This window comes from Vitis vinifera, chromosome 5 (assembly GCF_030704535.1).
Source record: "Vitis vinifera cultivar Pinot Noir 40024 chromosome 5, ASM3070453v1".
Classification (NCBI taxonomy): domain Eukaryota; kingdom Viridiplantae; phylum Streptophyta; class Magnoliopsida; order Vitales; family Vitaceae; genus Vitis; species Vitis vinifera.
The window spans coordinates 11,183,560-11,207,682 of NC_081809.1; the positions used below are offsets into that span (position 1 = coordinate 11,183,560).

General features: G+C 31.3%; 1 protein-coding gene and 1 pseudogene across 3 annotated transcripts; both read right to left on the reverse strand.

Annotated features, from left to right (window-relative positions):
* Positions 1-304: 304 nt before the first annotated feature.
* LOC132252615 (disease resistance protein RUN1-like) lies at positions 305-6,400 on the reverse strand (annotated as a pseudogene).
* A 7,399-nt stretch (positions 6,401-13,799) lies between these two features.
* Positions 13,800-19,885, reverse strand: LOC100259744 (disease resistance protein RPV1-like). 3 transcript variants are annotated; one of them, XR_009465690.1, is made up of 8 exons: positions 19,232-19,885; positions 17,836-18,913; positions 17,391-17,690; positions 17,195-17,297; positions 16,530-17,095; positions 14,941-16,464; positions 14,364-14,868; positions 13,800-14,135 (listed from the first exon to the last, which is right to left on the reverse strand). XR_009465690.1 is itself a non-coding variant. In XM_059736949.1 (7 exons), exons 1-7 carry the CDS (start codon positions 19,732-19,734, stop codon positions 14,689-14,691), a joined length of 4,254 nt encoding a protein of 1,417 aa, XP_059592932.1. In that variant the 5' UTR covers positions 19,735-19,885; the 3' UTR covers positions 14,277-14,688. The 3 variants fall into 3 exon arrangements, 1 of the variants encoding a protein (XP_059592932.1); XR_009465689.1 differs by having other exon boundaries at positions 14,318-14,868; XM_059736949.1 differs by lacking the exon at positions 13,800-14,135 and having other exon boundaries at positions 14,277-14,868.
* Positions 19,886-24,123: the final 4,238 nt, after the last annotated feature.

Here is a 24,123-nt window from a genome sequence, read left to right on the forward strand (position 1 = left end):
AAATCTCAAATTGGGTTGAAGTATTTGACTTGCCTTGATTAATAAGGGCATCCGCATCCATGGCTTAACCAATAGGGGTTGGGCATTTGACATTATGTATTTAGCAGCTTGGAATATCCCATCAAAGCTTGATGTGTACTAACTTTTCCAACAAAATGTTTAATCTGCAAAAAAATTAACAACAATCAAGCTTGTCCTAGAGATGCCGAAAAACGAGTCCCAATAAAAATGGGTTTTGAAAAACAAAAATTCAGTAAAAGGAATTTCAGCCCCTTGGAATCAGCAAGGCATATATAATAGAAACTAAGAAAAGGAGGGTGGCTTAATTACCAAAAAGTTGAGATAAATGTTTGGTCAACATCAACAATTCTCTTACTTGAAATTAGTGTCTTGTACAGCATATCCAATGAACAAATTTGCAAAGAAGCTCCAGCCATCTGTGCATATGGTCCATTTCATGGTCTTGGGCATCAACACCATTACCATCAATATGCAGGGTGGTGCCATCACAGCTTCTCTCCACATCAGTATTAGTATCTTCTACTGCTGAACTGGTGTCACAGCTTACTTCTACGTTGTACAATTGTTAGATTGTTCTGTTCATAATCGTGGGCATATAGAAAGTGGAAGCCACACCTCGCCGCTTTCACTGGTTTAATACCGAAGTAGACATTAAATGAAGCGTTCAAGGTTCTCCATTCATTTGAGTGATATCTCTTGGGAATACATGACTTCGGATAATATACGAAGCACCCTTGACTTGATGCATCTTCATCATAGCAGAATTCACAAAATTGATCAAAGTGATAGGAAAAATATGCAGAGTCATAATCGAAATTCAAGTTACAGTTGAAAATCCTATGTGTTGTGGTCTCAATCTCAAGTGGAACATAAAGAGAGCACAGAACAAAGCCCAAGAAGTCATCATTTTCATACCAACTCCAAGGAAGTTTCATTGTTATTTTGAACCCGCTTTTCTGATGGCATATCCACTCCGGAATCCCATTTCTTTCAGCAATAAAAGTTATGAAAGATCTTCTAAATTCACGCTGCTGCACAAAAATTACCCTCTGAATTTTGCGTCCCCATGAAAAGAAAGGTTAAATGATATATGAAAACCATACCTGAATTTGGGATTTAAAACATTTGAATAAAGAAGACCAGAGTAGATTTGATTGACTGGATAAATTTTCCAGGGATGTGCAGTGATGGGCATCTAGACACCTTAAACCTGATGGAAGTTCTGGAATATGTTGAAGCATCTTGCAGTGACCCAAGTCAAGATGTTCTAGGTTATAAAGTTGACTGATCCCATCAGGTATGCGACTAAAGTGGTTCCCCCTCAGAGATAATGTTACCAGTGATGATAGGTAATAAATTTCACTGGGAAATTCCCTTAGATTGCAGCCTTTAAGCCTTAATGTCCTCAAGGAGCATAAACCGGACAAAGACGGCAATTGAAAATTCATTGAATCTAAATGCCCAACACTAAGATGAAGTAAAGATTGTAGTCTCCCCAAGTTGTCTGGCAATTTCTTGAAGTTTGGACAGCTTTCGACAACCAGAGTTTTAAAAGATGTCAAATTACAAATACTCTCGGGAAGATTCACAAGGTTTTTGCAGTTTCTCAGAAGCAAATATTGAAGCCCTCTTAGACGTTCAATTGATGATGGTATCTCTTTTATGGCGGTTCCATTTAAATAAAGCTTTCTCAAGCTCTCCATATCTTGCAGGATTTCTGGAAAGCTCTCTAGTTGTGAACAGCCAGAGCAGGAGAGAGTTGCAAGGGATTTGAAACCAAAAATGCTACTGGGCAGACTCGTAAGATTTCTGCAATCCCGCAGACATAAACTATCAAGTTCCGAGGGATTCTTGATAATGGGTACTTCATTCATATCACTGCCCTTAAAACAGCACTTCCGCCGAAGCGTCCCATCCCGTTGGCATGCCCTGCATATTCTAATATCTGCATCCTCATGGCTTTGTTGAAGGTCTTGGGAGTATATAAGGCGGACTCCACACTCCTTTACTTTCAAGACTTTCTCAGAATTAACGTAAAAGTCGAAAAAGACAAACCTAAGGCGAGTCCATTGATCAGAGCAAAACCTTTCCGGAATGGCTGCCTTGGGATAGCAAATCACCCACGTCTGACCTGATACACTCTCATTATCTTCGTCCTTCTCTTCTTTATAGCAAAAACAATTGGATTGAAACAAGGAACGATCTACCAATTCAACTCCATCACCAATGATAACCAAATCACACTGCAGACAACAAGAATGTCTATGTTTATGTTCATTCTTACGAAAAGATTCAGCCACAGATTTATGGTCTGTTTCATTCTCCCTTGTATGAGCAGATTCATCCTCAGATTTATTGTCTGATTCAATCTTGGACCCGTGAGCAGATTCTTTTTCGGGTATGTCCTCAGATTCGTAAGCAAGTGGAACATAAACACAGCATATAGCAAATCCCAAAAACTCATTATTTTGGTGCCAATTCTGAGGGAGCTCTGTTCTTGTAAAATGTCTATTTGTCCGACCCATAATCCATTCTGGAATTCCATCACTTCCGGGAAGAAAAATGCAAGTTCCCTTGCCATGGTAGGAAGAATCACTAAAACTAGTGAGTTGCGAATCCTGCACCAAAGCACCATGTAAATATAGAGTCCGCATATAACCAGTGTGTGACATGAAAATCATACCTGTGCCCAACTGAAACAATTGACCAGAGAATGCAATGGCAAAAACGGGGCTCTTGATGAAGTGTGATTTGAACCATGTGCATCTAAAAGCTGTAGACGTGATGGAAGCTCTGGAATTTGTTCAAGATTGTTGCAGTGACTAAGGTTAAGGGCTTTCAGCCTGGAAAGCTGATTGATGGTAGGAGGTATGCTACTAAAATGGCCCCCTTCCAGATTTAGTTTCTGTAATGATGATAAATAGCAAATATGACTAGGGATTTGGTGGAGCTTTGAACACTCTTGAAGTAGGAGAGTTTGAAGACCCTTAGCTTTCTCATATTGGCCATGATTTCTGGAAATCTCTCTAGCTTTGAACAGCCATTGCAAGACAAAGTTTGAAGGTGTTTCAACTTGTAAATGCCTCCTGGAAGAAGCTCCAGGTTTACACACCCTGCCAGATTCAAGGGAAAAAGAAAAACCAAGTTAGTTTTAGTAATTATAATACTACTGCACCAAACTTTTAAGTACCGTTGTACAACCTTTTAGAGTTAGAATCTCCAAGTTTGGCACACTTGAGAAGTCTGGGATTCTTATGAGATGGACAGAGTGACTGAGATCAATAACCCTCAACTTGTCATGAAGCTGTAACAAAATAATTTTTTTCAATAGATAAATTTACAAGTTAAAAATGAATATAAAATTAAATTGTAACTAAATAATAATAACAATACCTTATTGCCCCTCCAAACTTGCTTTATATTGCTGTCCCTTAATGAGAGTTCAACAAGGTTCTTTCCATGAAAATTCATTGGCAAAGATTCTAAAGGGTATCCATCCCAATGCAGATATCTTAACTCATAAGAAGAGAATTCAAAGTCCCTTGGAAGGTGGTTTTCAAGAAATAGCTTTCTACGCGGGTTATGGATTTTGAGCAATCTAAGTCTATTCATCTCTTTGAAAGATTCTGTAGTAAGCTGTAATGGATTAAATTTACATCCATCTAAGAATAGTCCTTCAATTGCTCGTGTCCCCTGAAAAATATAAGACGAGTAGGTGAAACAAAAGATGCATTAGACTTAATTGAGTTATACACACGACTAATTTCTGAAAAAATAATAATAGTATTGAAGCTTGCATACACACGTATAAACAAGTTTATGCATTTGACTCTTACTATATTTCTTATTAGCACATGATAGGCATCATAATCCCACAATCTACTCCTTCTTCCAGGGTCTTCAGGGCATTCTTGACGAATAATCTCCCAACCCATTTGTTGTATTAAATCATGCATATCTAGCATGTTTTTTGAAACAGTTATGAGACATCTATCATCTAGAGTTGTTATTGCGTGCTTTGCATGAGGGCCCAATATTCTTGAAACAAAATCTGTATTATATCCTTTGAAAAAGCATGCAACATCCAAAAATATCCCCTTGTCTATATCATCGAGTCCATCAAAGCTTATTCTAAGTACATTGTGAATTTCCATGTGGGGCATTATTTTTAGCTTACACAGTGCACTTTCCCAATTACTTATTTTCTTTCCAAAAAGAGAAGCACCTAAAACTTTAAGTGCTAACGGAAGGCCATTAGCATAATCTATGATATTGTATGAGAGGTTTTTATAAACTTCTTGGGGACGATTTTGTTTAAAGGCCCACAAACTAAAGAGCTCAATAGCTTCTTCCTTGTTTAATTCTGAAACCTCATATGGTACATCCGCTCCATATTGAGCAAGCACGTGTTTGTCTCTAGATGTAATGATGATTGTACTTTTTGCATGAAACCAATCTTTCTCTTCAGCCAAATATTCTAGTTGTTTCAACTCATCCACATCATCAAAAATAACAAGAACTCTATTGGAGCTTAGACACCTCTTTATCATACTAATTCCTTCATCAACATTGTTTATTTTAAAAAAATTTCCCCTTAGGATACCATGAAGAAGTTCTTGCTGTAACTAAAGTATATTATCACCTTTGGATCTCTCTTTGATATTTATAAGAAAGCTACTACCATCATATTGAGGTGAGATCTCATTATAAATAGCCTTGGCGATAGTAGTCTTCCCAGCCCCACCAATTCCATATATCCCTACGACGCTAACCATATTTAACTCAGTGTTCATCAACGATTTCAATTTTTCCAAATGAACACCAATTCCAACTATGTTCTTTCCCACACTTAAAGGTAGATGGTTTAATCTTCTAATGATTGTATCAACAATTTCCTTGATAACCTCAGTCTCATACCTGCCAATCATATAAATTAAGTAAAATGATGAGTTAGAATGAGTTGCAAAATATAATAAATTTAAAAAAAATTTAGTCGTGTATGGCCGTGTCCAATATTATTGAATTAGTAGCAATGGAATGAAAAAGAAAGGGGTCAAGCCAATTTACTTACATATTTAAGCTTCAAATTTGTAAGTATCAAACTACTAATGTGCCAAGTTGCAAATTTTCAATACTCTTACTGTTAGAGCATTGTGTAGGACTCCTCTATGAACAAGCTAATGCCTTCTTTCAACTTTTATTTCACAAACAACTTGCTTATGATTCCTCAATTTCACTTGTCTTTAGGTTTTATTAACTTACCAATACTTACCAATGTTGCAAAGACTCTGTTTTTAGCCTGCCAATTAATTTTGCATTTTCATAGAGGAATCAGGAAACGAGTGAATGTGGAGAATTTCATGATTTGCTTGTTGATTGGGAACTTAAATATGATTTGCTTTTGAGAAAATTATAAAAGGGTTAAATTTTGATACTTGTATTTTTGGACCAACACAAGGGAAAAATGAAAGTTAGATTTTGTTAACAATTTCATACTTACTGGTCATTCACATGGCATCCAGATAGATTAGCTGCTTCTCTCAATGCAATCCTCCACTTTTGTATCATCTCCATCTTTTCTTGATTTGCATCTCTTTCATGGTAGGCAAGTGCGTCTCCGAAACTTCCCCTTTGGTTTCGTACATCAGATGGATCCACATGGTAGAAAATTGGTAGAACCACTGATTCCTTTTGGCTCTTGCGTTCAATGATCTTTACGAGTTCATTTAAACACCATCTGGAGTAAGCATAATTTTTTGAGAAAATAATAATAAAAATCCTCGATTCTTCGATAGCTCTGAAGAGATCAGATGCAATATCTCCTCCTTTCTCAAGTTCCTCATCATCTCTGAAAGTTTGAATTCCAGATGCAGTCAATGTGGTATATAGATGATCAGTGAAATTTCTGCGAGTATCGCCACCTCTAAAACTCAAGAACACATCATAATTACGAGAAATAGAAGTAGTCGAGGAAGAGGCTCTATGGGTGCTGGAAGAAGCCATTTTTGGATGGCTTGAACCAAAATTACAAGGGAGTTTGGAGGGTCCTTGGATGCTCAATGACTATTGGCTTCAGACCTCTTCACCATGAACAAAAATCCAAGCTGGGAGGGAGGTTCAGCTGAAAAGTTTCATCTGCAGTCGTAAAAGAAAAGAAAAACGTATATAAAGCCCTCTTTGAGAAATTTCTTTGTATATAAATTCTAAGAGAAACTCACACATATTTTACCTTTTGGTTGGGGAAGATCCTTTCTCCATTCCCTTTGTGTTGGAGACTGCAGTTAAGGGATGTAGAGAAGATGGCGGGGAAGACGGTGTGCAGGATAGACAGGGGTTGAAGAAGAGGCGGTGGGTAGCAGAGGTCTCGTTGACTAGTGGATGGAATTCTAATCTTTTTTTTTTTTTTTTTTTACCACTTACCTCCAACGGCACTGTAGAATTTTCCATAATATGAATATATATATAAAAGAGAATCTTAGTTGTACAACTTGATCCTTATTTAGTCTATATTAGTTCCTTTTCTATGTAATATTTATTTTGATATTTTATAACTTGAATTTATAGAATATCTTTTGTTCAATAATTTTTTGTTTTAATTTTTATGAAAAATATCAATTTTTATAAATATATCAATGAATCAATTTTACGAATATATTGAGATATATCAAAAAATATTGATGGATATTCTGAAATAAAATATGAATAAGACAAAAATTATTCAAAATTTATAAAAATATTTAAAACAATTATAAAAAATGCATATAAGAAGTGACAATAAATACATTGATGTTGTTTTGTTAAAGAAATGAATATAAGTATGATATAATTTATAGCATTCAATAATAATATTTAGAATTTAAAAGTAAATTTTATATAAATGTATCTAATTTGAATGTTTTTAATAACATAAAAGACATGATGATAAAAATATTAATATTTTTTATTTTGAAATATTAATAATTTTATTTATAAATAAAAATATATATATTAATTTATGCACATGAAACATTATATATATATATATATATATATATATATAAAAGAGAATCTTAATGTAATGTACATAAATAAATATTATATATATAAGTTATACATAACGTTATAATATTAACAAAGTTAGCTTGGTGGCGTGGTGCTCACTCTATGCCTGAGGTCATGGTTTCTCAAACCCATCCTTCCACAATGATTTAAATCCCTTTTTAAAGGTAAGAGGTGGGATCCCACATCGGTCAGCCACAACACTTAAAAACCTGCTCATAGACCCTTTGGCAGGTAGCAATGTTTGAATGCGTGTGGTTGGCTGGGCCGACGTACACGTAAAATCTTCCAAAAGGGCAATTTATCTCTTTGCCGAGATATCCACCTACCGCGCCCTCGTTTGGTGTAGGTATAATTTTACTGAAAAATATCGATAAAGAAGAATATATTGATATTAATAATTTATTATTTGTGTTATTAAATTAATTTATTTTATAAAATATTATAATTTTATTGTTTTTTATTTTTTATTTTAGTAATTTTTGAATAAACTTATACTTCTAATATTTTAAAATAAAATTATTTAAAATTAAATAGAATTAAAAGGATAAATATATAAAATTTAAAAGTAAAGTGATAATAATTTTTTAAAATATAATTAATGAAATAAATGATGATATATTTAATATTAAAATTATAATTTATTTAATTTAAATAAATTTAATAATGTAAAATAAATATTGATGTATATATGATTTTTTTAATATTCATATTTTTTATATTTAATTATCATTATTAAGAAAATTATAGAAATGGTTTTTTTACTTTTATTAATTAATTAAAAAAATTTAAATAAAATAATTAGAATTAATTGATTTATTCTTTTAATAATAAACTTTAAGATATTTATTGTGAGTATATATTAAGTAACATAAATTTAGCCCAGTGGTAGCTGTGCTCATATCCAAGCCTTTTGCTTGGGTTGGAATCCCTTTGGCACAGGTGTTGGTAGAAAAATTTCCTCCATTTCGGGGAAAAACTCACCTTTTGGTGTGAAATACTTTCATTTATGTATATATGATATTGTTCTATATAAAATATTCAAGAAAAGTTTTTTGTTTCTTGTTTTCCTTACTTTTCCAACTATTTAATTCTTTTTAAATACACCTTTGAGCCACTTCAAGGCAACAATAATCCATGTAATTATTTTTATTTTTTGTTTTTATAATATGTGTATGGCATAGATAATGAAATTTACATCGAAAAAAGCAATCAAGCCTTGCATGTAGGGGTCTCCAAAAAGCCCGCGGCCCGCTTTAGGCCCGGCCCGGCCCGACGGGCTAAAGCCCGGCCCAAGCCCGCCGGGCCCGAGCCCGTTTATGGGCGGGCCGGGCCGCGGGCCTAAATTTAGGCCCGGCCCGTAGGCTTGGCCCGTAGGCCCGCCCTTAGGCCCGCCTTTAATTTTTTTTAAAAAAATAATATACTATATTTTTATATATATATAACTAATTCATTTAATAAGCACAAAATAAATGTAGCTCAGTTGGTTAGAGCCTTGAAATTTAAGCTTGAGGTGAGGGGTTCGAATCCCCCCCTCTTCCTTCCTTTATTTAAAAAAGCCCGCGGCCCGGCCCGTCGGCCCGGCCCGCCCAGCCCGCCAGCCCGCTAGCCCGCGGGCTCATAGGCCGGGCCGCGGGCCTCCTATTTACGGCCCGGCCTGGCCCGGCCCGCCCGTTGGAGACCCTTACTTGCATGTGAAGTTTCATTTTCACATTTTTTATTTCTTTTCTATTTTTATGTTTTCCCCTAAGGCATTATCTATCTATCTATATATATATATATATATATATATATATATATTTATACACATCTCATATTTACAACTTTTTATTTTTGCTTAACTTTCTTTTTCTTTTTTTATTTGTATTTAGTAACAATGGGTTCATTTGACATTCATTCCAAAGCCTCCTTTTTTGTCATCAAATTATTCAAATGATGATATTATATAAGGAATTTCAATTTATAATACTTTTATTCTTAAAAAATATTATATCTTTTTCTTTAATATTTACCCTTTAATCATTGTCGCAAAATGATAAGATTGAAGTAAGTGCAATTATGCTTTATTTGATACTAATAAGAATTTCAAAATCCCTTCACCTCAAGATATTGAAGTCTAGGTAAAAAAAATAGATGGATAAAAGTGTGACATAAAACTTTTCTTCTTTTTTCTTTTCCCATTTGAAAGGTGTTTGTAGTTGAGGTTAAAAAAATATCAAGTGGCATAACAAAAATATAGGATTCACGAAAAGAGTCAAATTAAAGGTTTTTGATGACTATCTTTGGCATTTTGATTTTTGTTTTTCTCCTTTTAACATACAACAACCACTCTTCTCTTTTAGTACTTGTCTTGAACTTTGATGACAATTGTGCAAAGCCTTTTATAGAGTTTGCTTGAAGGCATATTACCATCAAAAGTTCAATAAACCTAGGAAATTTCATGAAAATATTTTATATCATTTCTTCAAATTTAGATCTTGGTAAGAAATTGGTTTAAAGGGAAGCTACTATCAAAGTTTAGAAAATAGAATGTCTTCCATACTATATCTCATGTTTAGGTAACATGAAAAGAATAATACTTTTTTTTTTTTCATTTTTCTTTTGTTCCTCTTCTTTTTTGGCATTCATTGGTGATTAGTTATATACACATAATATAATTTTTAAAAGGATTTCTTTTATTTTTATTTTTTCCAAAATAATATTTGAGGAACCTTGATTATACCCTTTTATTATATTTTCTTCATTAAAAAAAAAATTCTTTTATGCATGTTGTTCATATTATATATGATAATTTAATTAAATTTTAGTTACAACTTTGAGCTAGTCGAAGCCCACAAAATCCATTTAATAATGTTTTTTTTTTTCAAAATATTTATATAGTTTGAGGTGCCAAATATAACAATAAAAGATCAATGGATATGAATAAAAAAATGACTAAAAGTATACAATAGTTTTCCCTTTTACGTACTTACTTTCTAATTTGGTAGCTCTTTTGCACTCTTATGAAAACTTTTATAAATCTTTATGTCAAATTTGTATGAAGGTAATCTATATACATGTGTGTATATACATATCACTTAATGATAGTTGGCTTCATATGGAAAAAGCAAATATTGCCTCCTAACTTTATTATTATCGTAATGTGATATTTTATCTTCCAATTTTACTTTCATCCCTTGGCATTTAATACTATGCTATTTATAATACTTTCTCTTTTTTCTTAAAACGTTTTTTTTTATTTGAATTTAGTAACAATGGGTTAACTTGACATTCATTCCAAAGCCTTCTTATTTGTTCTCAAATTATTCAAAAGATGATATTGAATTTATGAAATAGATGTTTGTAAAATTTATGTTAAATGATAATATTTTTTAAGAAAAAATATCATCTCCTTTTCTTTAATATTTATCCTTTTGTCATTACTACAAAGTAAGTGCAATTATGCTTCATTTGATGATTAATGAAGAAAAAAGTTACTTTTTTGATATTAAATATTTATCCTTTAATTATTTTTGCAAAGTTAAATTAGAGTTTCATGAATGCCTTTTCTACTACAATTATGAAATTCGAAATTTATTGGCTTGGTACATTGAAATCTCTCAAAGAAATTGAGTTCATGGAAAAGATAAGTATCAGTATTGAAATTCAAATTAATATTTGTAACTTAAAGATTTCTTTAAGCATTAAAGTTTAGTGTTATATTATAATAGCAACTAAAAAGACATTTTTTTGCTCATTTTCCCCATTTATTCTTTTGAAAGTATAAAAATATTAAGAAAAAACTTCAAAATATGACAAGATAAAAATACTTTGAAAAATATAATACGTATAATATTTTTTGTGATATTTTGTGATAGTATATAGAATTTAAAAACATATTATTATTAAAATTATAATATATTTAGTTTGATTATATAAAATAAATGATAATATATGTATAAATATTTTTATTTAAAAATATTGATAATTTTATTTTTTATTTAAATATTATACAAAAGATACTAATATAGTTAAAATTGATTTTTAATTTATAATATATTTATCTATATATTTGTATTATATATAGTTTAGACGTGTAATATAACCAAAGTAGTAGTTTGGGTGGTGCACGATTACTGCGCCCTCATGGGCTGGCTTTATATAAAGCCCAATAGGAGAACTTTTTTAAAGTAAAAGTGATGCTGACATTCGGAGCGTATTTTCAACATTGGTGGGATGACTTCAAGCACTCTTTGCTTTTTTCATTTTATAAGTCAAGAATTTGATGATTATCTTTCACTTTTTTTTTTTATTGCTTTTCTCATCTCTACATTCGACAGCCAATCTTATTGCTTCTAGTGGTTTTCTTAAGCTTTGATGAAAACTACCATCCTAAGCATCCAAAGTTCAAAGAATCGGGAAACTCTACATGAATTTCACATAATCCCTTGAAATTTAGATCGTGCTAAGAAATTGGTTTCAAGGCATGCTACTACTAAAGTTTAATAAACCAAGGAAAATGAAAGACATTTCACACTATTTCTCGAAATTTGGATCCTGGTAGAAAATTTCTATCAAGATAGGCCAAAAACAAAATTGAATAAATCAAGGAAATTAGCATGATGACATTTCACACTATTTAGTTACATGATTGCTGGGTATTATCCAAAATTCAAAAGACCAAAGAAAATTTCCTTTCTATAGTTGGCTTTATGTAGAAAAAGCAAACATTGTCTCAATTTTTATATTGATGTAATGTTTATTTGTTGTTGTCATGCATTCAATATATAAACTACTACAACTACTACCACGTTTCCTCTCTATCATTGGCTTAAGTTAAAAGAAGCAAATCTTGTCTCATTCTTATACAATCAATAATATACACTACTACTACTACTAATAGCATACTACTATTACTACTACTATACTATTTCTACTACTAGTAGTATACATTCTAATTCTTTATAGTAATGTAATATTTACTACCACTAACTACACATTCTAATTCTTTACACTACTACTACTACTACTAAGCGTCCTACTATAATTACTATTAGTAGTATAATGCTATTACTACTGCTCCTACTATTAGTATACTACTATTACTACTATTAGTAGTATATTACTACGCCTACTACTAGTACGCATTCTAATTCTTAATAATAATGTAATATTTATTCTAATTCTTTATAGTAATGTAATATTTATTTATTTTTATCATGCATTCAATAATATATATTCAATAATATATACTACTTCATTACTACTACTAGTACTTCATTTGACATTTATTTCAAAGCCTCCTCATGCATCCTCAAATTATTCCAATATATATATATATATATATATATATATATATATATATATATATATATAAAATAATAAAAATTTTATAAAATTAATGCGTACAAAAATTATATGAAAATATTCATTATTTAAAAAAAAAATCTCACCCCATTTTCTTTAATATTTGATGACAAATATAATATAGTTAAAAAGAGTACACTATTGTACAAATCATGTAACTTTTAAAGTATCTCTATTTAGGCCTTGCTTGAAACCATAGAATAAAGCATAGGAATGAGTTAATGTGCTTGGGTTGTTTTTAGAATAAGAATAGGAATAAAAAATCATTGTTGTGGAAACCAAATTCCATTATCACTAGGATTTTGATTCCTTTATCTTATCTTACATGGGATTAGGATTCATCCTATCCTCATTCCTATTTTCATGTATCAAACGAAACCTTAGGCTATGTTTGGCGTGTGGGAATTGAGATGAGAATAAACACTTTGTTTCCATTCTATTTAATCTTGAATAAAAATAAATTTGATAATTTCAATTCTTGTATTTGGATGCACTTATAAATGGAATGTTGGAATGATCATTTGTTTTCATTTTAATGTTTGATAACATCATGTATGAAATTAATTTTCTCATTAGAACAACAAAAACCTTAGTTATAGTATAATGAAAAGTTTAATAAAGTTGAAAGGAGGAAATCAATAAAGAAATGATATTTTAACTTTCTTAAGTTTTGTACACTTCTTTTTATATTAAATTCAATTTTTAAATTTGTAATTATTTAACCAAATCCAAAACAATATACTTAGCTTCAATTTATGTTTCCAACTTGTATATGTTAATATAAGACTTAGTGGTAGTAAAGTATTTGAACCAGTAACCTATAGAGCAAATTTGTCTACTTAAACTAGTACATTGACAATCTCATCCTTTGAAAATTTTGGAACAATACAAAATATTGCAATACAACCCTCTAAAACTCTAAAATTCAGATCCTAAAGTCACTCGACCTAATCCTTACCAAAGATCACTCACTATAAATAACACCTTCTTATATTTCTTTTTTTTTTTGCATGAATATGTCACCGCATAACACCTTCTCCTCTTGAATTTGATTCCTTGTTCTTAATTTGACATTCTTTTTCCCTTTTAGATTTGAAAAAAAAAAAAATCAAATGGAATAGCAAATTAAAAAATGGTGTGAATTCAACTTGATAAGAGTTTAATCAAAATTGGAAATTTGCTTGTAATATCTAACTTGCCTTAATGAATAAGGATGTATGGGTTGATCAATTGAGCTTTAGGCCCTTGAATAATCATCTCAGCTTTCACTTTCAATTGCTTGAGATATTTCATTTGGATATCAATCAAACCCAAGGTTGAGACATTAAATTGTACGTGTGTTAGTTTTTATAATAAACTAGTTTCACAAAATGGTTGATGCTTCAAAAGTGATAACTTAGTTAACAAATGCAATGCCATAATTTTATATTTTTGCTCATTTGATGTATGTGGGAACAAAAACTAACATGGATCTTAAAGTATTCCAAAACAAAATACTTGAAATTGAAATATTCTTTTCCACCTAATTTGATTGCTCATTCTAGATTGGAGATTCTATCTCTTTACACCAAGAATTATATATAGTGCAAGAGTGTGAGTTTAAATTGGCATCACTTTAATCAAAATCTAAGATTGGGTTGAAGTATTTGACTTGCCTTGATTAATAAGGACACCCATGGCTCAACTGATGGAGGTTGGTGTGTACTAACTTATCCAACAAAATGTTTAATCTGCAAAAAAATTAATACAATCAAGCTTGTCCTAGAAATGCCCTAAAATGAGTCCCAATAAAAATAGGTTTTGAAAAAAAAAAAAAAAAAAACAAAAATTCAGTAAAAGGAATTTCAGCCCCTTGGAATCAGCAAGGCATATATAATAGAAACTAAGAAAAGGAGGACGGCTTAATTATTACCAAAAAGTTGAGATAAATGTTTGGTCAACATCAACAATTCTCTTACTTGAAATTAGTGTCTTGTACAGCATATCCAATGAACAAATTTGCAAAGAAGCTCCAGCCACCTGTGCATATGGTCCATTTCATGGTCTTGGGCATCAACACCAATACCATCAATCAGGGTGGTGCCATCACAGTGTCTCTCCACATCAGTATTCGTATCTTCTACAGTTGATCTCGTGTCACAGCTTCTCTGAGAATGAGTACTATTGGTATCTTGTACAGCTGATCTATGGCCACCCAAATCCACATGAGAAGAACTGCTACCTTGTACCATTGTGAGATTGTTCTCACAATAAGAGAACAATCTCATTACTTTCAGCTGATCATCACAGTGTCTCAAGTGGAACAATAAGAGAGCACAGAACAACGCCCAAGAAGTCATCATTTTCATACCAACTCCAAGGAAGTTTCATTGTTATTTTGAACCCGCTTTTCTGATGGCTTATCCACTCCGGAATCCCATTACTTTCAGCAATAAAAGTTGTGACATTTCTATATTTACACCCCTGCACAAAAATTACCCTCTGAATTTTGTGTCTCCTGGAAAAGAAAGGTTAAATGATACATGAAAACCATACCTGAATTTTGGATTTAAAACATTTGAATAAAGAAGACCAGAGAAGATTTGATTGACTGGATAAATTTTCCAGGGATGGGCAGTGATGGGCATCTAGACACCTTACACCTGATGGAAGTTCTGGAATATGTTGAAGCATCTTGCAGTGACTCAAGTCAAGAAATGTTAGGTTGTAAAGTTGACTGATCCCATCAGGTATGCGACTAAAGTGGTTCCCCGCCAGACATAATCTTTCCAGTGATGATAGGGAAAAAATTTCACTGGGAATTTCCCTTATATTGCAGGCATGAAGCATTAATGTCCTCAAGGAGCATAAACCGGACAAAGACGGTAATTGAAAATTCATTGAATCTAAATGCCCAACACTAAGCTGAAGTAAAGATTGTAGTCTCCCCAAGTTGTCTGGCAATTTCCTGAAGTTTGGACACCTTTCGACTCTGAGTTTTCTAAGAGATGTCAAATTACAAATACTATCGGGAAGATTCACGAGGTTTATACAGTTTGTCAGAGTGAAATGTTGAAGCCCTCTTAGACGTTCAATTGATGATGGTATCTCTTTTATGGCGGTTCCATCTAAATAAAGGTTTCTCAAGCTCTCCATATCTTGCAGGATATCTGGAAAGCTTTCTAGTTGTGAACAGCCAGAGCAACAGAGAGTTGCAAGGGATTTGAAATTACAAATGCCACTGGGCAGACTCGTAAGATTTTTGCAACCCAACAGACATAATCTATCAAGTTCTAAGGGATTCTCGATAATGGGCACTTCAGTCATGTCACTGCACCCAAAACACCGCTTTCGTCGCGCCCCATCGCATTGGCATTCGTTGCATATTCTAACATCTGCACCCTTTGTCTGTGTTGTTAATGGATGGCTTTGATGAAGGTCTTCGGAGTATATAAGGTGGAATCCACACCTGTTCACTTCCATGGTTTTCTCATAATTAAAGACAGGATCGAGAAATAAAGACATATTTTCAGTCAATTGACAAGGGTGAAACATTTCTGGAATAGCCGCCTTGGAATAGCAAACCACCAACGTTTCACCTGATACACTCTCATTATCTTCGTCCTTGTCTTCTTTATAGCAAAAACAATTGGATTGAAAGAAGGGAAAATCTACAATTCCATCTACACTTTTATCACCATTGATCTGCAGAAGACAAGAATGTGTATGTGTATGTTCATTCTTACAAAAAGATTCAGCCACAGATTTATCATCTGTTTCATTCTCCCATGTACGAGTAGATTCATCCCCAGATTTATTGTCTGATTCATTCTCGGACCCATGTGCAGATTCCTTTTCGGGTATGTCCTCAGATTCATCAACAAGTGGAACATAAACACAGAATATAGCAAATCCCAAAAACTCATTATTTTGGTGCCAATTCTGAGGGAGCTCTGTTCTTTCAAAATGTCTATTTGTCCGATCCATAATCCCTTTAGGAATTACATCACCTCCGGGAAGAAAAATGCAAGTTCCCTTGCCATGGTAGAAAGAATCACTAAAACTAGTGCGTTTCGAATCCTGCACCAAAGCACCATGTAAATATAGAGTCTGCATATAACTAGTGTGTGACATGAAAATCATACCTGTACTCGACTGAAGCAATTGACCAGAGAATGCAATGGCAAAAACGGGGCTCTTGATGAAGTGCGATTTGAACCGTGTGCATCTAAAAGCCGTAGACGTGATGGAAGCTCTGGAATTTGTTCAAGATTGCTGCAGTGACTAAGGTTAAGGACTTCCAGCCTGGAAAGCTGATTGATGGTAGTAGGTATGCTACTAAAATGACCCCGTTCCAGATTTAGTTTCTGTAATGATGATAAATGGCAAATATCACTAGGAATTCCTCCTTCCATTATGTTGCAGTGACCTAGGTCCAATACTTCCAATGATGATAAGTGGCAAATATGAATAGGGATTTTGTGGAGCTTTGCACACTCTTGAAGTAGGAGAGTTTGAAGACCATTTAGATGTGTAATTGATGATGGTAAGTCCATTATAGCTGTTCCACTCAAATCAAGCACCCTTAGCTCTCTCATATTGCCCTTGATTTCTGGAAATCTCTCTAGCTTTGAACAGCCATTGCAAGACAAAGTTTGAAGGTGTTTCCACTTGTAAATGCCTCTTGGAAGACGCTCCAGGTTTACACATCCTGCAAGATTCAAGGGAAAAAATAAAAATAAAAAACAAGTTAGTTTTAGTAATTATAATACTGTTGCACCAATCTTTTAAGTACCATGCATTGTACAACCTTCTAGAGTTAGAATCTCCAAGTTTGGCACACTTGAGAAGTCTGGGATTCTGATGAGATGGACAGAGTAACTGAGATCAATAACCCTCAACTTGTCATGAAGCTGTAACAAAATAATTTTTTTCAATAGATAAATTTATATAAATGTTAAAAATTAATATAAAATTAAACTGTAACTAAATAATAATAGCAATACCTTATTCCCTCTCCAAAGTTGCTTTATATTGCTGTTCCTCAGTAAGAGTTCAACAAGGTTCTTTGCATGAAAATTCAATGGCAAAGATTCTAAAGGGTATCGATCCCAATGCAGATATGTTAACTCATAAGAAGAGAATTCAAAGTCCCTTGGAAGGTGGTCTTCAAGAAATAACTTTCTGCGAGGGTTATGGATTTTGAGCAATCGAAGTCTATTCATCTCTTTGAAAGATTTTGTAGTAAGCTGTGATAGATTAAATTTACATCTATCTAGGAATAGTCCTTCAATTGCTCTTGTCCCCTGAAAAATATAAGATGAGTAGGCAAAACAAAAGATGCATTAGACTTAATTGAGTTATATACACGGCTAATTTCTGAAAAATTAATGATAGTATTGAAGCTTGCATACACACGTATATAAACAAGTTCATGCATTTGACTCTTACCGTATTTCCTATTAGCACGTGATAGGCATTAGAATCCCACAATCTACTCCTTCTTCCAGGGTCTTCAGGACATTCTTGACGAATAACCTCCCAACCCATTAGTTGTATTAAATCATGCATATCTAGCATGTTTTTTGAAATAGTTATAAGACATCTATCAGCTAGAGTTGTTATTACATGCTCTGCATGAGGGCCCAATATTCTTGAAACAAAATCTTTGTCATCTCCTTTGAAAAAGCATGCTACATCCAAAAACATCCCCTTGTCTATATCATCGAGTCCATCAAAACTTATTCTAAGTACATTGTGAATTTCCTTGTGGGGTATTATTTTTAGCTTACACAGTGCACTTTCCCAATGACTTATTTTCTTTCCAAAAAGAGAAGCACCTATAACTTTAAGTGCTAACGGAAGGCCATTAGCATAATCTATGATATTGTATGAGAGGTTTTTATAAACTTCTTGGGGACGATTTTGTTTAAAGGCCCACAAACTAAAGAGCTCAGTAGCTTCTTCCTTGTTTAATTTTGAAACCTCATATGGTATATCCGCTCCATATTGAGCAAGCACGTGTTTGTCTCTAGTTGTAATGATGATTGTACTTTTTGCATGAAACCAATCTTTCTCTTCAGCCAAATATTCTAGTTGTTTCAACTCATCCACATCATCAAAAATAACAAGAACTCTATTGGAGGTTAGACACCTCTTTATCATACTAATTCCTTCATCAACATTGTTTATTTTAAAATTTTTTCCCCTTAGGATACCATGAAGAAGTTCTTGCTGTAACTGAAGTATATCACCTTTGGATCGCTCTCTGATATTTCTAAGAAAGCTCCTACCATCATATTGATCTGAGGTCTCATTATAAATAGCCTTGGCAATAGTAGTCTTGCCAACCCCACCAATTCCATATATCCCTACGACGCTAACCATATTTAACTTAGTGTTCATCAACGATTTCAATTTTTCCAAATGAACACCAATTCCAACTATGTTCCTTCCCACACTTAAAGGGTGATGGTTTAATCTTCTAATGATTGTATCAACAATTTCCTTGACAACCTGAGTCTCATACCTGCAATCATATAAATTAAGTACAATGATGAGTTAGAATGAGTTGCAAAATATAATAAATTTAGTTGTGTATGGCGGTGTCCAATATTACTGAATTAGTAGCAATGGAATGAAAAAGAAAGGGTTAAATTTTGCATTTCCATAAAGGAATCAGGAAACGAGTGAATGTGGAGAATTTAATGATTTCTTTCTTGATTGGGAACTTAAATATGATTTGCTTTAGAGAAAATTATAAAAGGGTTAAATTTTGATACTTGCATTTTTGGACCAACACATGGGAAAAATGAAAGTTAGATTTTGTTAACAATTTCATACTTACTGGTCATTCACATGGCATCCAGATAGATTAGCTGCTTCTCTCAATGCAATCCTCCACTTTTGTATCATCTCCATCTTTTCTTGATTTGCATCTCTTTCATGGTAGGCAAGTGCGTCTCCGAAACTTCCCCTTTGGTTTCGTACATCAGATGGATCCACATGGTAGAAAATTGGTAGAACCATTGATTCCTTTTGGCTCTTGCGTTCAATGATCTTTACGAGTTCATTTAAACACCATCTGGAGTAAGCATAATTTTTTGAGAAAATAATAATAAAAAACCTCGATTCTTCTATAGCTCTGAAGAGATCAGATGCAATATCTCCTCCTTTCTCAAGTTCTTCATCATCTCTGAAAGTTTGAATTCCAGATGCAGTCAATGTGGTATATAAATGATCAGTGAAATTTCTGCGAGTATCGCTACCTCTAAAACTCAAGAACACATCATAATTACGAGAAATAGAAGTAGTCGAAGAAGAGGCTCTATGGGTGCTGGAAGAAGCCATTTATGGATGGCTTGAACCAAAATTACAAGGGAGTCTGGAATCCAAGAAAATCAGAGGGAGGGTCCTTGGATGCTCAATGACTATTGGCTCCAGACCTCTTCACCATGAACAAAAATCCAAGCTGGGAGGGAGGTTCAGCTGAAAGCTTCATCTGCAGTCGTAAAAGAAAAGAAAAACGTATATAAAGCCCTCTTTGAGAAATTTCTTTGCATATAAATTCTAAGAGAAACTCACACATATTTTACCTTTTGGTTGGGGAAGATCCTTTCTCCATTCCCTTTGTGTTGGAGACTGCAGTTAAGGGATGTAGAGAAGATGGTGGGGAAGATGGTGTGGAGGATGGGTAGGGGTTGAAGAAGAGGCGGTGGGCAGCAGAGGTCTCGATGACTAGTGGATAGAAACCTAATTAAGACTAAAAGTAATGCTTTTCTTTTCGGGAGAATTTGTGTTTTGTATCGGCCCAAAAATTAATAAAAGATCCTCTAAACACCTATAATTAATTACAAAGATATAAAATTGAAATAGACAAAAATACCTCCTTTGAATTACACCCATTATTTTTGTCTTTATACCGTCACTCTTTACATGCCCCCATTTATAAAATTCTCCTTTATTTAATCATTTTTTTATTTTTCATTATTTTTTAAATTCTTTTAAAAATAATTGAAAAATCAACATTATTTTATATTTTTAAATTATAAATAAATAAAAATTATATTAATGATTCAAAAATTATTTTGGAACATACTTTAGAAAAAAATATTATTTAAATGAATAAAAATTATTTTTTACATTTTAGAAGTAAATAATTTAATGATTAAAACAATATTTAAATTAAATATATTTACTATTTTTTTTTCTTTTATACTAAAAAGTATTTTAAAGTTTATTTTTTTTTTATTATAATAGAATAAAAAGTTTAAAGTTTTTTTTAAATTTTTTTCCTTCCATATTTTAATAATTTTTTTAACATAGACTTTTGGCAATAAGTTATATGAATGTTCCAAATTTGTTTATTAAGGAATTTTTTTAATGATTTGAATTAATTAAAAATTTATTGAAATAAGAAAAAAGAAAAAGAGAGAAAGAGGATAGATAAAGAGTTTTTATTTTAAATATCCAACAAAAATGTTTTTGTATTTAGAAATGGATTATATCAATACATAGTATAGTAGATATTGATTTTTTTCTCATGCAAAAGGGCTAAATGATATATTTACTCATTTTAAATGAAAACAAGTAGTTAAAAATTATATAGATTATGTTTGAGTTTGGTTTTAAAATACTTTTTCTAGTTTTATTTTTTTATTTTTAAAAATTATTTTTATTTTCTATATTGTCTCTTTTTGAAAATACATTTAATTAAAAAATGAAAAATATTTTTAAAAATGAAAATTGAAGACCTTGTTTAATACTATTTTTTTTTATATGAAGGTAATAAAAATAATTAAATTTCATTTATTGATTATTCTTTTTTATTTTTAAAATATAATATGTTCACAATTAAATAAAGGAATTGGTCAATTGTATATTTTTTACACAAAAATTTAATATGTTCATAAAAAAATTGGATTGAAGTTTTTCGTCATTTTTTTTAATCAAACTACTAGAATCATGTTTAATACACAATAGGCATACATGCATTACGGGGTTATGAAATTTGTGTCACTATACAAGAGTATTTACTAACTATATAAGGGAAATGTACTGTGTACAAGCAGTGTATAAGATTACCATTTATAAAAAATTTCAATCTATTTTGAACCACTCCTTTATTTTCCTTGTCACCCACAAATTGCATACTCATATCATGGACTTTATTTAACTCCCACATGGAAATTCTGATACTTTCCCTAGTAATGATGTTTGGGAAAAAAAAAACTAACCCTAGTTCATCCATCCTTTTATTAGTTAAACCATTAGAAATATGATTAACACACCTACATGGGCACATTACTTAGGAGAGATATATTGCACCATTGTACAATGGTATTACACTAATTATACAAGAGAAATGTGCTAAGTGTACAAGGAAAATGTACTAAGTGTACAAGGAAAATGTACTAAGTGTACAAGGGTGTACAAGACTACCATCTATAAAAAAATTTAATCGATTTTGAATCACTTCTTCTTTTTCTTTGTCACCCACAAATTGCATACCTATGTCATGCAATTTATTTAACTTTCACATGAAAATTTCGATACTTTTCTTAGTAATAATGTTTGGGGAAAAAAAATTTAATCCTAATTCATCCACCATTTTGTTAGCTAAACCATTAGAAATAAGATTAATATACCTACGTGGACACACAATTTAAGAAGGATATATTGCACCATTGTACAATGATGTTACACTAACTGTACAAAGAAAATGTACTAAGTGTACAAAGGTGTATAAGGCTACCATTTGTGAAAGATTTTAATCGATTTTGAATCATTTCTTTATTTTCTTTGTTACACATAAATTGTATATGAAATTGCACTATTATATAAGGGTGTTACACTAATTATAGAAGAGTATTACACTCGCTGTACAAGACAAATGTACTAACTGTATGAGGTAAATGTACTAATTATACAAGGGTGCATAAGGTTATCCTTTATGCAAGATTTCAATCAATTCTAAATTTTTTTCTTGTATAAAGGCCATCCCTTACTCCATTCATGCTAAATGGATTGAACACTTTTCCCCCACACATTCCTTCACCTAAAAAATGTTTTAATTTTAAATTTTAAATTTCATCATCCAAAATTTGTAATTGCATATTTCATTTAAGTAGTTTTAACAATATTTTTTCTTACTACATTTACATCTTATATAAAGAAAAATTAACCATAATATTAGGTATTACCTTTTTTATGAAATCAAAGTAATATAAATGGATAACACATTAATGTCATTGTTTCAAATGATTTAAGACAATATAAATAACATATAATAATTGTTGAGATTATGAATATTTTTTACCAAACTGTGTCATTTAGATCTTCCCTACCAAAATTAAAACATAGGAAATAAAATTAAAATTAACCACATTTAAAGTGTTTATTACAAGTAAACCGAATGAAATATATATTTTTACTATTTTACCTTTATAAACATAATGTCAGCAGATATTAAAAAAATCATATTTAAATAGAATTAAAAAGGATAAAAAATTGTCTTTGTAACATTTGTAATTTTTTTTTATAAAAAATCATTAATTTAAAAAAAAAAATTGTTGTAATTATAGTTTTGAAGATTCTATGATTTTTATATTATTACTTTTAATTATTTTCTTTGATTTTTTATTTTAAATTTCATCTAAACTTGTTTTTTCTTACATTTACATGTTTTCTATTATATCCCTATTTAAAGTGATTTTCATTTAATTTGTGTTCCATTATATTCTCTTTTCAATTTTAATGTGTTGTTATACCTCTTTACATAACAAAAGATTTTGTTATTTTTCATCTACAAAACTTTGTACAAAAGATATCATGTACGAGGAAAAAAAAATAAAAAAGAGAAAATTATGATATAATTTACATACACATCTCTTAATATGATACATTTGCTTGACTTAATGACATCATGCTTTAATAATTTAAATCATGTCAAGTCCACATCTATTTTAGATTTAAAAGGGTATTTGAATATTTTTCAAATTATTAAGTTATAATACATTATTCAATTAAAAATTAAGTATCACCATTAGTTAAAAGATGATTATGTTACAAAATAATGTATTAAGATAATATCAATGTATTGTCAATAAAATAGAGAAAATATTCAAATAATTGTCTACAACCTTAAAGATATTTATATATATATTGGATAAAAAAGAATAATAATATTTTTTAAGGTGATTAAAAAATATTTATTATATATTTAGTAAGTTTTAAAAAAAATATTTTATGAGGTGTTTAAAAAATATTTACTTTAAAAATATAGTAATAATCATTTTCAATCATTGATTTCCAATATTCAATTTATTAGACATGGTTTCTGGGAGAAAAATAATTGATAGAAATAGTAACACTTTCCTAGTAAGGAATTAATTTACATGTCCCACCAATTAATATGTGAGAGAAAAAGATAAGGTGAATGATGAAAGAGAGAGGAAAAAAAAAATGAAAGAGAATGGGAAGTTAGTTGTTTTCTTTTTCTTTTTGACAGCAAAGGGTATTTTTGGAAAATTGAACTTTCCATATCATTCTTCTCAATTTATAGACTTTCTTTAGGTGTTGGGCTTAAATATGGAACTTACATGGACCATATCTTAATTTTTGGACCCAGTTGAGTCCAAAACACAATTTTCCCTTTCTTTTTTATTAAACATATACTTAATTTTTTTTCTTCAATTTAAGTATTTTGATAATATTATTTTTTATGAATATTGATGGCAA

Bases quoted from the DNA above. Each gene is read 5' to 3' on its own strand.
- LOC100259744 (XM_059736949.1), bottom strand. From the start codon at position 19,734: ATGGCTTCTTCCAGCACCCATAGAGCCTCTTCTTCGACTACTTCTATT. The intron at 17,691-17,835 runs GTAAGAGTCAAA...TATATTTTTCAG, and splicing joins ACGTGCTAATAGGAAATACG to GGGACAAGAGCAATTGAAGG. The intron at 17,096-17,194 runs GTTGTACAATGC...TGAATCTTGCAG, and splicing joins GGAGATTCTAACTCTAGAAG to GATGTGTAAACCTGGAGCGT.